At 57.8% G+C, this 13,989-nt stretch overlaps 1 protein-coding gene and 1 non-coding gene across 17 annotated transcripts in view; one reads left to right on the forward strand and one right to left on the reverse strand.

The window, feature by feature from the left end:
- The window catches only part of DNM1 (dynamin 1), a 43,298-nt gene extending 29,611 nt beyond the window's left edge, over positions 1-13,687 (forward strand). For 2 of the 16 annotated variants that reach the window (XM_018055864.1, XM_018055863.1), the window contains exons 15-23: positions 925-1,038; positions 5,023-5,132; positions 6,039-6,150; positions 6,610-6,621; positions 7,001-7,171; positions 8,465-8,706; positions 9,082-9,297; positions 11,426-11,462; positions 13,069-13,687. In XM_018055864.1, the coding sequence (XP_017911353.1) occupies positions 925-1,038; positions 5,023-5,132; positions 6,039-6,150; positions 6,610-6,621; positions 7,001-7,171; positions 8,465-8,706; positions 9,082-9,297; positions 11,426-11,447 (999 nt within the window). In that variant the 3' untranslated portion in view covers positions 11,448-11,462; positions 13,069-13,687. Of the gene's footprint in view, positions 1-924; positions 1,039-5,022; positions 5,133-6,038; positions 6,151-6,609; positions 6,622-7,000; positions 7,172-8,464; positions 8,707-9,081; positions 9,298-11,425; positions 11,463-12,408 lie in introns of those variants that run through there. The other 14 variants (XM_018055862.1, XM_018055860.1, XM_018055858.1 and 11 more) reach the window with 10 other exon arrangements.
- On the reverse strand, positions 3,346-3,442 carry MIR199B (microRNA 199b). The gene is given in 1 exon segment (NR_129635.1): positions 3,346-3,442. It is a non-coding gene; the product is annotated as a microRNA 199b (primary transcript).

A 13,989-nucleotide genomic window follows, 5' to 3' on the forward strand; every position in this document is an offset into this window, starting at 1 on the left:
GACAGTCCCAGGGCCAGCTGTTTCCTGCTGTGAAGAGAGACCTTTGCCCATGACTCTGGGTTTCCCCGGGGAAGAGGAGTCTAGGCAATTTGTGCTCAGCACCCCCCACCCCCGCCTCCCACTCTACCACCACCACCCCCCATCTGGGACCTGGAGACAAAAACTCTTAGAATCCCACTGTGGCAGCCTTCGTGTATTCATGCCACAGGTATTTATTGATCACTTACTTACTGTCTGCAGAGCACACTGCCAAGTACTAGGATACACCAGTAGGGGAGAGAGTTCACAGTTTAGCAAGGCAGACTGACATGAACTAATAATCACACACACACACAGATTCAAAATCCCGGTCATCATCATGGAAGAAAACTTCAGGGAATGATGAAAGATTATAATATGGGTTCTGATTATCCTGGGAGCCAGGGAAAGCCTGTCTGAGAATGTGACTTCTGAGCCCGTATCCAGAGGATGGAGTCGGATTTGCCAGGCAAACAGGAGGAAGTGTTTTCTAGGCAGAGTCAACATCAACATGTGCAAAGTCCCTGAGACAAGTCTTTGAATAAGCTGACTCTTAAGCTGAGAAGATATACTTTGGCTCATGTTGCCCAGTCAGCCACCTAAACTCAGCTTGCACAATTTTTAGTGCTGGGAGCTCATCCCCTACCAAGGCCACCAGTTGCCTACTCAGATGGCACTGACTGTCAGAGGCTCTTTATCCTGAACTGACCTCTGTCTTCCACTCTGTTCACTTGTGGTTCAAACCAGGGCAGATCTGGCCCCTACCGTTCCTGACCAGCCAGGCCTCCAAAAGCTGAGGGAGGGGTGGCCTTTTAAGTGTCTCTCTCTCTGCCTACCCCATCTTCCATGGGGAATCCTGGCCTCTGTCCAGTGACTTCCTGTCCCCCCCACCACACAACCTTCCAGGTCATCCGGAAGGGCTGGCTAACCATCAACAACATCGGCATCATGAAGGGAGGCTCCAAGGAGTATTGGTTTGTGCTGACTGCCGAGAATCTGTCCTGGTACAAGGATGATGAGGTAAGTAAAGGGACACTTGTCATCAAGGGATTTGTCTGGTGGCCAGAGTCAGGTTTAGATCCTGCCACAGGCTTGGAGTGGACTGGACCACCAAATAGGAGTATTTGATATCTGTTTCATTGATTGATTGACTTATTTTTGGCTGGATCCAGTACTTAGTTGCAGTGCACCGACTTAGTTGCCCCAGGGCATGTGGAATCTTAGTTCCCCGACCAGGGATCAAACCCATATACCCTGCCTTGGAAGGCGGATTCTTAACCACTGGACCACCAGGGAAGTCTCCCAACAGGGGTATTTAAAAATCCCATCAAAGAGCTTTGAGTGAAGGTGGGAAGTAAGGACGATAAGCAGGCAATTCTGGGGGCTCATCCAGGCGGGATGGGGAAGATGGCTTGGCCGGATGGGGGATCTTGGGGGCTGAGCGCCCTGGAGAGGGTGGGCAGGGGTGCTGAGCGTCCTTCTCTGACCCACCAGGCCCGCAGCCTTCCTGTTTTCTTGCTCCAGGGCGTGCCTGCTCCTCTGTGGCCCCCACAGGCCCATGACACACACAGTCCAGCTGCCAGACACAGTGTTAACCCCTGCACCCCAGTCCCCTAGGCCCTGCAGTCCAAGCGAGATGCCCCGGGTGCCTCCAGCCGGAGGGTCCAAGACCAATGGGCCCCACAGAGGTGCCACACCGAGCCTCTCCCTGCCCGCCAGGCATAGACCCCCCTGCCACTTCCCTCCCCTGCTGTTGGTCTCCTTTAAGAACCAGTCTATTTGGCTTCCACATCTGGATTCCAGAGGTGACCAAAGAGAAGAGGGAAGGCTGGGACGGAGTGGGGAGGGGGTGGGGGTGGCTTGTGGTAATGAACTCCAGCTGGCCACGGGGTGGGGGAGGGGACCCTCTTCCTCCCGAGGGCGCTGTTGAAGGACAGCAGGGAGCAGAGCTTGGGGTGGTGGCCTGCGAGTTTGGTCTCCAAGCCCCCCTCGGTGATCCCTGTCCCCCTCTGAGTTGCCCGAGGCAGGGCCCCCCTCCCCACTTTGGGCAGGCCCCTCTGTCGTCACTGGCAGGGGCGCCAAGCCATCTGGACCTCATTACCCCAACCCTGGCCTCTCCCAGAGCCCGGGGCCCCTTGAAGGGATGGAGCATGAGGTGGCGGGGCACGCGGGGGGTGGGGGTCGCTTCCTGCTCTGCTGCCCAGGGAGGCTCCCTAGACGTGTGCCGTGGACGGGGTTGGGGGGGGGCGCTGCTGACTGCTGGCCCCCACAACTCCTGGTGGCCCTGTGCTGCGGTTCCTTACACAGGGCCGGGGGACATTGTGAGCTGGGGCTGAGGGCCGGCGACTGTCTACTCTGTGGGGGAGAAAGAAGTGTATCTGAGAGCCGCCCCCCCACCTCGTTCTCGTATGTGTGTACATGGGGGGGTGTCTTTTGGGAGCTTTGTGTGTACATCTGAGTTGAGTCATGTGTGATGCTGGCGCTGTCTGTGGGGGTGGGAGTGGGGTGGGCAGAGAGTGCTGGGAGGTGGGGGCCTGGTGGACGTGGCGTGTGGGTGTTTGACAGGAGAGCATCTGGGTTAGAAGCATCAGGGCATGTTTGGTATATGAGGGTCTGCGTGTGCAGACCGCGTGTGCCCGTGCTCCGTCTGTGCGTGCCGGTGTGTCTGTGTGGCAAATGGGCTCCAGGAGCAAGGACGTGCGTGTGGCACGTTTGAGAATATGTATCATATGTATGGGGGATGTAAGGATGGGAGAGGACCAGAGTTCCATTGTGAGTGGGTATGAGTGTGTGTCTGTGTGAGCTTGTGTGTGTGTGAGCTTGTGTGTGTGTGCACTCGTGAGTGTGCGTGGGACATTGGATGTGTGATTTAAAACTTGAATGCAGGAATGTATGTTTCTGAGCTGGGGTGGTGTTGCTGCTGAGGTGAGGGTGCCTGTGTGTGTTGGATGTGAGTGGATTTTTTTTTTTTTTTGCACTAAAACCGCTGGGGTCACAGAGGTGGTCCAGACTGGGGAGAGGCTGATCTGTACCCCTTCTCCACCCAGCCACCAGCCATCTGCTCTTCAGGACTTGGATGGCCCTCTGGGCAGACAGGCGGTCGCCCACAGCCCAGCCCTCACTGACCCCCCCATCTTCTCAGTCTCCCTCTGCCACCCATCAGCACCCCCACCCCATCCCACAGCAGCGTGGCGCCCCCCACCCCCACCTCCCTCGGTTCCTCCTCCCAGCCTCCACCCTGTGCCCCCCAAGCTCCCTGCCCCTGCTCCAGGCTCCGGCTGTGGGATGGCGAGCGGGGGTCGGTCCAGGTCTCCAGCGGCGGCGCCGAGGGTCTAACCCAGCCCAGCCTAACCAATGTGCAGACTACTGTACAATTTGGGAGTCCTGAACAGATAGTCTAAACACTGGGTAGACGGAGTGGAGGGGGTCCCACGATCCATCCAGGCAGCAGTGTCTGTCCGTCGGGTGTGAGTTCGGCCCCGTGTCCCAGAGATGCAAGGCCCCTCAGCCCAGCCCAACCGGTCCGGGGTCCCCTCTCTGCTCCAACTCCCCTTCTGCCTCCTTTGACGTGGCAGGGGCGAGCGGGAGCTGTGGCTGGGAAGGAGGGGCCTGGGGAGGGGGCCGGCCTGCGGGAAGGAGGAGGCTGCTCCTCACTGGATCCAACCCCAGGGCGGGTGGCGGCAGGGCCTCCCTCGAATGCTTCCAGATGTTCCCTGGCCGTGTGTGCGACTTCCTCCTCTCCTCCCCCAGCCGCCCTCCGGGGCTCCCGGCCACCCGCCTGGCATAAAGAGGGCTTTATGTGGCTGGATGGGCCAGGGCCAGGCGGGTGGGTGGTGGGTTGGGGGTGGGCAGAGGGAGGTGGGTAGGATGACACCAGGATGACGGGGAGTAGGGTCCTCCTAATTCCAGCACCCCTACCCCACCCTGCCGCCCAAGATCCTGGGCGAGGCCCAGAGTCCTCCAAACCAACACCGACACCCCACCCCACCCTGGGGCCTGGGCCCAGTGGAGTTGGGTGGGCTCATGGGGTACAGGCAGCAGACACCCTTCCCCTCCTCCCAGAGCCCCATCCCCGGGTACCTCCTCTGCAGACTCCGGAGCTCCTCCCCTCAGTGTGTAGGACAGAGCAGCCTACAGACACATGTGCGCATAGGCCTGGCACCCGCATGCCACCCACAGATAAGCATAGCTCCTCCCAGACAATACAGATAAACCAGGTTCAGTCCGTTATGTAAACTATATGTATGTGTCCCAGAGGCACATTCGTTCAAACACACAGATATTTATAATTGCCCTGCATACCTAAAAAATTGCACACGCATACAAACATGCTCACCCACACGGTTGGACTGGCACCTCCTCAGGCACCCTCATGCACACAGAAGGACACACGGGCACAGGGACAATGGTGACAGGGCACATGCTCTGGCAGGCATGGATTTGCACAAACACAACGCCGCACATTGCACACACTCACCACCTCCAGGCTTGTGCTGTGTGTCTGTCTGATTGCTAACACATGGGCGGCTGTGGGGGGGTTGCTGAGCCAGCCCTTTGAAGACACCAGGCTCTGGTGGCCACCCCCCTTTCCCTGTCTCTCCAGTCAGGAAATGAAGTCAGAGGCTTATCCAGCGCAGACCCCATTGGCCAGGCCGGGGGCGAGAGAGGCCAAGTGTGGGGGTCCCTGGCTGGGGCTGACTTGGCTTGTATCCAGGGCTTCTTGGGGCGGGATGTGGGAGCCAAGCTCAGCCTCACCACCCCGGGCTCTTGAGCTCTGGCACTAATGCAGAGGTGGTGGGAAGGGCTTGAGCCAAGGTGTCCAGCAGGCCCAGGGCTCTGGGGCCAGGCTCTCACCAGATGGCGCCTGCGCAGTTCTAGGGGGCTGCTGGTCCCTAGTCCCAGGTGCCCACCCCAACCCCTTGCCCCAGCACAGAGCATCTTTACGGAGCGAAGTGGGGGCAGAGAACAGTGCCAACCTCACCATCACTCCTTGCTCTCCCTCAGGAGAAAGAGAAGAAGTACATGCTGTCCGTGGATAACCTGAAGTTGCGGGACGTGGAGAAGGGCTTCATGTCCAGCAAGCACATCTTTGCCCTCTTCAACACGGAGCAGAGGTGCCCGCCTGCCCCCATGGGGCCCGCAGATCCAGAAGGGAGAGGCACCTGCCCCCAGCCCCCCAGCAAGTCATTCATTTGACAAACATTTGTTGAGTTTCTCCTCTGTGCTAGACTCATGTCAAGATCTCCTTCCTGGCCTGTGCCCCCCGCCCCCATTTCCTTTCTCCTTTCCACCTGACCTCCCTCCCTTTCCCCTTCTGTCTCTCCTTCCCTCCTTCCTCCCCTTCTGCAAGCACTTGGTTAGTAACTGCCCTGGGTAAGATACTGTCAGTACCAGGCCTCTCACCTCCCAACCCAGGGCTGACTCTAGAGGCCCTTCTCCCACTCAGAGATGCGGGTTCAATACAGCTGCCAAGAGGAGAAAGCCAGGGAGGGGGCAATGGGGCTTGAGATCTAAACCAAGGACTGCAATGTCACGGGTGCCCCTTTGATGAGGCCTCAGTCCCTTTCTAATAGAGTATTTTACTGCTCATTTCACTGAATTCTCACAAGGACCCTAAAAGGCAGGACTTGTTACTATTTTTAACTTTTTATTAATGTATTTGGCTGTGCTGGGTCTTAGTTGCAACACACAGTATCTTCGATCTTGTGGCACGCAAGTTCTCTAGTTGCAGCATGTGGGATCTAGTTTCCTGACCAGGGATTGAACTCGGGCCCCTTGTACTGGGAGCATGGAGTCTTAACCACTGGACCACCAGGGAAGTCCCAGGAATTGTTATTATTAACCCATCTTCCAGATGAGAACACTGAGGCTGGGAGAGAGGAAGGGACTTGCCACAGCTGGGAAATAAGAAAGCCAGGACTGGCCCTGCAGGCATGATGACCCCTGTTCACGTGTGCCCTTAACTACCAAGGTGAAGGGGCTTTGCCCTGTCTCCCCTCACCACTGGCCCCACCTTGCAGGAATGTCTACAAGGATTATCGGCAGCTGGAGCTGGCCTGCGAGACACAGGAGGAGGTGGATAGCTGGAAGGCCTCCTTTCTAAGGGCTGGCGTGTACCCTGAGCGTGTTGGGGTGAGTGGCAGGGGAGGTAAGGGAGGGGCAAGCAGCTTAAAATAAGGGGTCCTGCGGGGAGCCACCCTCACTGATGCCAAGTCGTGCCATATTTTCGAGGTATTGGGCTCCGAAATAGCAGGGATCCTCCCCCTACCTGCCCCGGGGTGGGATCAGTTAAGCCTTCCTCCCATCCTTCTCCAGTGCCATTTTACATGACCCTTTTCTGCTGCAGATGGCGTTTCCTGTATCCCTTTCATATGATGGTGGTCTCTTGTGATTGCCCTCACTTTTCTCCCCTCTTTCACTGTGACAAAGTCGAGAGTTGCCTTCGAGTTGGGGTGCAGCGCCCAGATTGCTTACTCAGTCTCTCCTCTTTCCTCTCTATGTGTGTCTGCTTCGGCTATGCTCACTGGTGGCGGCGGCGGTGGTGGCAATGCTGATGTGGTGACCTCTGTGGCTTTGGTGTGGGCCTCCCAGGACAAAGAGAAAGTGAGTGTGCCCCTCCCTCACCCTCTGCCAGGCATCTCTAGCCTAGGGCTAGATCTGGCCAGGTCTTTAGAATCCGGAAGGGACCTTGGAGATGTCCTTTTCCTAATTTACGGACTGGAAAAGTAAGGCAAATTCTAGGTACTAGAGTCAGAGCCAAGACAAGGCTGAATGAGGGCCTGGGGTCCTGAGAGGCACTAGGGTGGGCACTCGTGTCCAGAGACCCAGAGCTATGGGGGAGCTGGTGTCTTTGTATATAGGCCAGCTGCTTCTCTCTGTGCTCCAGCTTCTAACCATCCTTGAAGGGGCTGGGACCCTGGGGATGCCTCGTACCTGGCTTTGAGGGCCCAGCCACCCTGATGCCCTTTGTTCTTAATGGCAGGCCAGTGAGACGGAGGAGAACGGCTCGGACAGCTTCATGCACTCCATGGACCCACAGCTGGAGCGGCAGGTGGAGACCATCCGGAACTTGGTGGATTCATACATGGCCATCGTCAACAAGACTGTCCGGGACCTCATGCCCAAGACAATCATGCATCTCATGATCAACAACGTGGGTTCACCACCTTGTTGGGGGGCAGTAGGACCAGGGAAGTGGGTGGCCAGCTTGGCCTCGGGTAGACACAGGCCAGCCACGGGGGACTGAATCTGGGGAGGGAGGCAGGGGTCCATGCCAGAGCTGTCCGATAGAAACGTCGTATGAGCTTCACATATTACTCTATAGATTCACACAACCAAATTGTTCCAGACATGCTTAAATTTTTCTAGAAAGGGCTCAGAATCTGCATCTTTTGAGAACTCCCAGACCATGTTTTGAAATACTTCCCCCAGAAACACTTCCACCTGTAGCTTAATGAAAAAGCATAGCCCTAGGGGAATTAGAACTGTGTTGAAATCTTGGGTTTGCCACAAATTCCCTGTATGATTCTAAGCAAACAACTACCCTCTCTGAGGCTATGTTTCCTTATTTGTAAAATATGGATAATAATAGAATTGAGAATTAAATGATTATAAAGTGCATAACAACACAGTTCCCAGCATGTGATATGTGCTCAACATATATTTAAATAACAAATAAATGAGACACAAGCCAATGGCATAAAAAACCTCCACAAATATTCTCTCCACAAATATTCCAGAGCCTGGACCAGGTAACACTGAGGGATTTTTAAGAACATTAACCCACCTCCTAAACACAGAGACTTGTATTTCACCCAGTCCTGGCACAAATTCACACCTGGTACTCAAGGGCTCAGAACATTTTAAACTGTCATTTTCCTTATTTCGGTCCAGTGGAACATACAAATCTTTGGAAAGGGTGTAACTACCCATTTGGGGCTTCCCAGGTGGCATTAGTGGTAAAGAACCTGCCTGCCAATGTAGGAGACATAAGAGATGCAGGTTTGATCCCCCTGGAGGAGGGCATGGCAATCCACTCCAGTATTCTTGCCGGGAGAATCCCATGGACAGAAGAACCTGGTGGGCTACAGTCCATGGGGTTGCCAAAAGTCAGACACGACTAAAGCAACTTAGTACTCATTCACCTCATTTTACAGATGTGGAAACTGAGGCTGAATAAAGCTGAGTAATCAGTCCTGATGTGTGATATTAATAGCCCTTGGGTGTCCGTCCTAGATCTATGACCTGAACAGTTCACTTTTCTTCTCTGAATCATCTGAGAAAAAGGGCAAGTGGGGGAGGGAGGAGCAAGGGAGATCTCTGAGTTTAGGCAGTGGCAGAGCCCCATACCTGAGCTCCGATTCCTAGAAGGGCCGGGGAGGGGAGGGCAAATTTGGTTGGTACAGGCCTAGGGGTCCAATCCTCTCCTCTCTTTGCCCACTCGCAGACCAAGGAATTCATCTTCTCGGAGCTGCTGGCCAACCTGTATTCGTGCGGGGACCAGAACACACTGATGGAGGAGTCAGCCGAGCAGGCACAGCGGCGTGACGAGATGCTGCGCATGTACCACGCACTGAAAGAGGCGCTCAGCATCATCGGCGACATCAACACGACCACTGTCAGCACGCCCATGCCCCCGCCTGTGGACGACTCCTGGCTGCAGGTGCAGAGCGTACCGACCGGACGCAGGTACCAGGGCCGGCTCCCACGGCCCCAAAGCCCCCCAGCCCGGGGCCCGCGGGAGGAGGGCCGGGACCGGGCAGTGGCGCGCCCGCGTCACCGGGGCTGCTCCCACCTGGAGCGAGGGGCGGAGCTTAGAGAGGGCGGGGCTTGTCGCGGGGCGGGGCTTGCCGTGGAGCGCTGGCTGCCGGGCCGAGTGGAGCAGGGAAGTTGGAGCCTCCGGGGGGGAGGGCGGGGTTAAACACCCGAGAGAACCCAGGGCCGAGAGGGGCGGGGGCTTGCGCGCATGGGCGTGGCCTGCACCAGGCTGGGGGCGGGGCCTCGGTGTGGGGCGGAGCAGCTCATCTTTCCCCTGGCTTGTCCTTCTGTTTCTGTCGCCCGCAGGTCACCCACGTCCAGCCCCACGCCTCAGCGCCGAGCCCCTGCCGTGCCCCCAGCCCGGCCCGGGTCGCGGGGCCCTGCTCCTGGGCCTCCGCCTGCTGGGTCCGCCCTGGGGGGAGCGCCCCCCGTGCCCTCCAGGCCGGGGGCTTCCCCTGACCCCTTCGGTCCTCCCCCTCAGGTGCCCTCGCGCCCCAACCGCGCCCCGCCCGGGGTCCCCAGGTGAGTAGGGGCTGAAAGCGGTGGCAGAGATCGCCGGGCGGGCGAGGCCGGGAGGGAGGTGGGGCGGATCCTGGAGCATCGGCCTGGGTCGCCAGAGCCGGGCCTCTCCGTCCAAGTCACTCGGACCATGGGTGCCAGAGCCACCGGGGGTGTGGCCGAGGGCTGGCGGAGCCTGCCCCCAGGGAGCGCTGAGTCCCGCAGGTGGTCCTTTCTGGGAAGGGGGCAGTGGGGCTCATCCCACCTGCCCTCTTCTTTCCAGCACTTGCATGGCGCTTCCCTCCTTTTTCACTCTCTCTCTCCCCCATACTGCATCCCTTCTTTCCTTTCCAGCCGCTCTCCTTCGATCTCCATTCCATCCTCTACTGCTGTCTCCCAGCCCCTAGGGAGCCTACCTTCAGGTCTGAGGATCTGAACCAAATCCTTTCTGGATGGGTAGATTTTTTGTTCACTTACACTCAGGGCTACTCTGGTGCCCCCACTTCCCCAGTCCTGAACCTTTGTCCTCGAGGTTGTCCGGCCTCTGTCCCACAGGAAAAGAGGCCAGGTTGTGACTGTGTGACCAGCACGGTGTGTGATATGTATGTGTGGGCGTGCACACAGGTGTGAGAGTGTAAGAATGGCACCCAGGCATGTGGTAGGGCATGGAGCAGCTGGGAAGGGGTCTGGGAACCATGGGAGAGCCTGGTGGTTTTTTCCCTTCCCTTGCCTCTGGCCCCACCCAGCCTGGACCAAGGTGGTGGGTGTGAGAGCAGGAGTGGGTAAAGGCTGCCGATTCCCAGAAATTTCCAGGGAAAAGGATTCTGTGTCATCCCTTGCCTTTGCCTTCTTGACCCATGACCTTCTTTCAAGGAAGGTCACTCTGAAGTCTGACTCAGTCTGCCCTGTTTCCACTGGCCATGTTCTCTGAGGAAGGGCACATCAGACCGATAGCATCCATTTATGTTTCCAGATGGCTGGAGGGGAGGGCCATGGGTCTAACATCCATGGATCTAAAATGAAGCAGAGATGGGGCTTGCTCTGTGATGACCTGATGGCCAAGGTGGAGGGGTTAAAGCAGGCAGCACGGTGGTGTTTAGGGACGCTGGACTGGAGTAGGCCTTCAAGCAAGTTGCTTTCCTTTCTAGAGCCTCAGTTTCCCTTCTACGAAATGATATTTAACATTCTGCCTTCCCAGGGTTGGAGTTGGGATCAGGGGAGACAGTGACTATAGATAGAGATACCACATTAACTGGAAAAGTGGCCATAGAAACTCTCTGTCAACTTCCAACCTGAGTTCGGATCTCTAAGGGTATTTGAGATGCCCAGGCCTGTGCTGAGGTGTGACATGAGAGCTGTAATATTTGGTACCTGCTACAGCTCTGGTCTAACTGACACATGGAAAGTCATGGCCTCAGGGAGAGCAGTCTGGGGAGCTTCAAGGCAGCTTGACTTCCGTGAGATCCCAGGGCTGGTTGAGATAAGGTTCAGGTGGTGAGGAGCTGGGAGGGCTTTGGGGTAAGAAGCAGCAGGTAGGCAAAGGTTTAGTGTGGAATGCATCAAGAGCTGCTGGCCAGAGCAGAGTGCAGATAGAATGAGGAAGAATCGAAAAAGATTGCCCTGGGTGGGGTGGAGCAGGTTGGAGAAACTTTGAAGTCTGCTGAAGAGGTTGTCTTGTTGGGACTCAATGCCGTGGGCAGTAGGGAGCCACATAAGGCTCTTGGGTTGGAGATGTGAGAGCTGGACCCTAAGAAAGCAAGGCCTGTCCCCTCTGGAGCAATGCAGGTGGCCCTCTGAGCACGCCAGGCACGAGTGTGCAGGGAGCTGGTGCAAATTGCCTCCTGTGTGCGGGAGGCAAGCTTCTGTGTTGTGACCGCAGCCCCGCGTGTGCTTCAGTGTGCCCAGTGGCTGCATGCCCCAGATCCACGCTGCACGTGCCGCCAGCCAGCAAGGTTGCTGGGCCTTGGGGGGGGGGGGGAGCGGTGTATGCGTGTTGTTTGTGGGCATGTGTGTCAGCGTGTGCATGCGGGGCCGTGGGCCCTCACCGCATGTGTGTGCACGCCCAGGCGTGTGCGTGTGTGTGTCCCCCAGCCCCAGGCCCTGCTCTGTCCGTGCGTGTGAACTGCCATGTTGATTTCGTGCTGTCTTTCAGAATCACTATCAGTGACCCCTGAGGAGCGTCAGCCACGGTAGGTACAGGCCTCTCCGCCTGCTGCATGAACGGTGTGTCTGCCCCCTGCCGCACCAGCTCCGCACTGCAGGGCGCACCTGGGACCTCAGAGGCAGGACCCCCCCACCCCACCTCCATCTCCCTTCCGCAGCTCCAGACTTACTCTTTCCTCTTCCTGTCTTTGCTGCCAGCTGGCTCTCTCACCTCCCTTCTCAGCGAGCCTCGGGACTCAGTGCCGCCACCCACGAGCTCCTTGGCAAGAGCCTGGGGAGGTCCTGGGTCAGGCTCCGCACCCAAGCTGGCAGCCCCCCAGGGTGCCCTCTGGAGCCGTCAGAAAGAGCTCAGAGCTCATGGTTCACGGTGTCAGGAGCAGGGAGCTTGGCGAGGGTGGTGTGTAGGGCTGGACTCAAGCGGCAGAGAGGCCTTGGAACCTCACCCTGGGGTGCCATACTCCTTCCCCGACCTGAGTGAGCCCTGCTGCCTGGACGGGCAGCCGGCTCCCAGCCTGGGAGCTCTTCAGACCCAAAGAGCTTCAGGGCAGGGGGAGGTCCAAGTCCCACCTCTTTAAGCGTGCCAGCAGCTGAGCAGCAGTTGAGGGTGAAGGCTCTGATGGTCAAATGCTTTTGGAGGGCCTGGGTGTCTTATCCACACTGTCAGCGCAGAGCACACCTCATAGGCCAGGCAGGTCTCACAGCCCCTTCCCTGGCCTCCGTGGTCTCATCATTCCAGCATCTTCCTCAGCCCCAATTGGAGCACTCTAGGTAGCCCGTAGGCTCCCCCCAACCTGGACCTGTTGCTCCTAGGGGTGACCTACCCTTTTCGGCCGAGGGGGTAACAGTGTCTGCGGGCTTGGGCGAGTCACCTTCTCCGAGTTCCGCCCCGGCTGGGCCCCCCCAAAACTCGCCCAGAGAACCCGCCTGCCACTCTGCACCTGCGCTGACTCTCGCTCTTCTGCTTTTCCCCAGCAGGAAGGGCCCAGCCTCACCTACACGACCTGCGGTCCCCCGACCAGCTGAGGCTCCCCTCTTAGACTTATAAGCCTGTGGCCACTGGCATCCAGCCGCCTGCCCTCCCTGGCTCCCCAGGGTCCCTTTGGGGGACTCACGGGCTTTCTGCCCACCCAGAGGGGCCTCTAGTGCTCCCTCCAGCCATGCTGTTAGCTTTAGCCTCCTGGTTCGGTGTTCTTTTTTCTCCTGTCTTCCTCCATCAGGCCTGTGGGCTGTTGCGTGGGGCTCAGGGTCCCACACCCTCTGAGGCTAGGGATGGCCCCAGGCCAGTGGGTTGAAAGACATGGGGAGGAGGCCAGAGAAAAGGGATGTCAGAGGGGGCCGAGCACGTGTCTGGAGCTGTGGGTGCACTGCCTGGTGGTGTGTGAGAGAACAGTGTGAGTGGTGGGGTGGGGGCTGCCCCCAGCTTTACCCCAGGTCCCCGTGAAGCTCTGGCCCCTGCCCATCTCCAGTTTCTTCCCTTCCACCTTCCCTTTCTCGTCTCTCTCCTCTCTTCCAGAACCCTTGCCCATGCCCTCGTCTCCCCCCGCCACCTCCGGGCTTGGCTGCCTTTGCCTTACCAGCTCTCTCCTGCTTTTCTCTCTCCCGTTCTCTCTTTGCTTTCTCTCCAACTGCCAGCCGATCGGGTCAGGCAAGTCCATCCCGTCCTGAGAGCCCCAGGCCCCCCTTCGACCTCTAACCAGATCCCTCCTATTCCTCGGAGACCTCCCTTTCCAAGCCTGCCTGGACGGCTGTTCTGTGACTTGACGGTGGCTTCCCAGCCCCAGAGCCTCCCCTCCACCTGTGACTTAGTCTGTTGTAGTGGTGAGCTGACACATGCAGGCGTGACGTTGGTGAAATTTTGTGCCCCTCTGTGGTCTTGCTCCTGCCCTGTTCTATAAATATCTATAAATACTCATATATATACATATACAAACATATCTATTGCCAAGGCTCGGCTCTGGTGTCAGGAATCAATCACCGTGCTGTCCTTGAGGAGTCTTGCAGCCCAACTACAAGGGAACACCTGTCACCCTGACATCCCCCTCCAAAGCGTGCCACCTCCAGTGAGCCCCAGTGTCATGCCCAGCCTGTGGACAGCCAGCCCCCTCTGCCACCCTCCCGTCCCAACCCCCTCCTCGAGCGTGGGGGTACTGTGCTGGCAGCTGTGTGGTTCTCTGACTGCTATCAGTCTTGCTGTCTCTCAGCTGAGAATAAAACCCATTTCTGGACGATGGGGAACAGCGTGTCCTCTGAAGCCTTGTGTTCACTGTGGTGCTTGGGGGGAGGTAAAGGTTTAAACATTGGGGTGAGGGATGGGGGTGCCCAGCTATTGATACGATGCTTTAAGATGTTGTGGGGCAGGGAAAGCCCCATCCTTTCCGAAGCCTACTGGGAAAGCACTTGGCGTCAGCTGATCCTGCAAACCCTGCGCTGGCCACCAGGGGGCCCAGGGGGAGAGGCACGGGCCAGCCAGGCACTGTGGAGGGACAGGGTGATGGAATGGACACTTGAGCTGGAAGTCAGCACTTGGTGCTGCGGCACTCTGCTTTCCCTCCC

Source organism: Capra hircus, chromosome 11 (genome assembly GCF_001704415.2).
Source record: "Capra hircus breed San Clemente chromosome 11, ASM170441v1, whole genome shotgun sequence".
Taxonomy (NCBI): Eukaryota; Metazoa; Chordata; class Mammalia; order Artiodactyla; family Bovidae; genus Capra; species Capra hircus.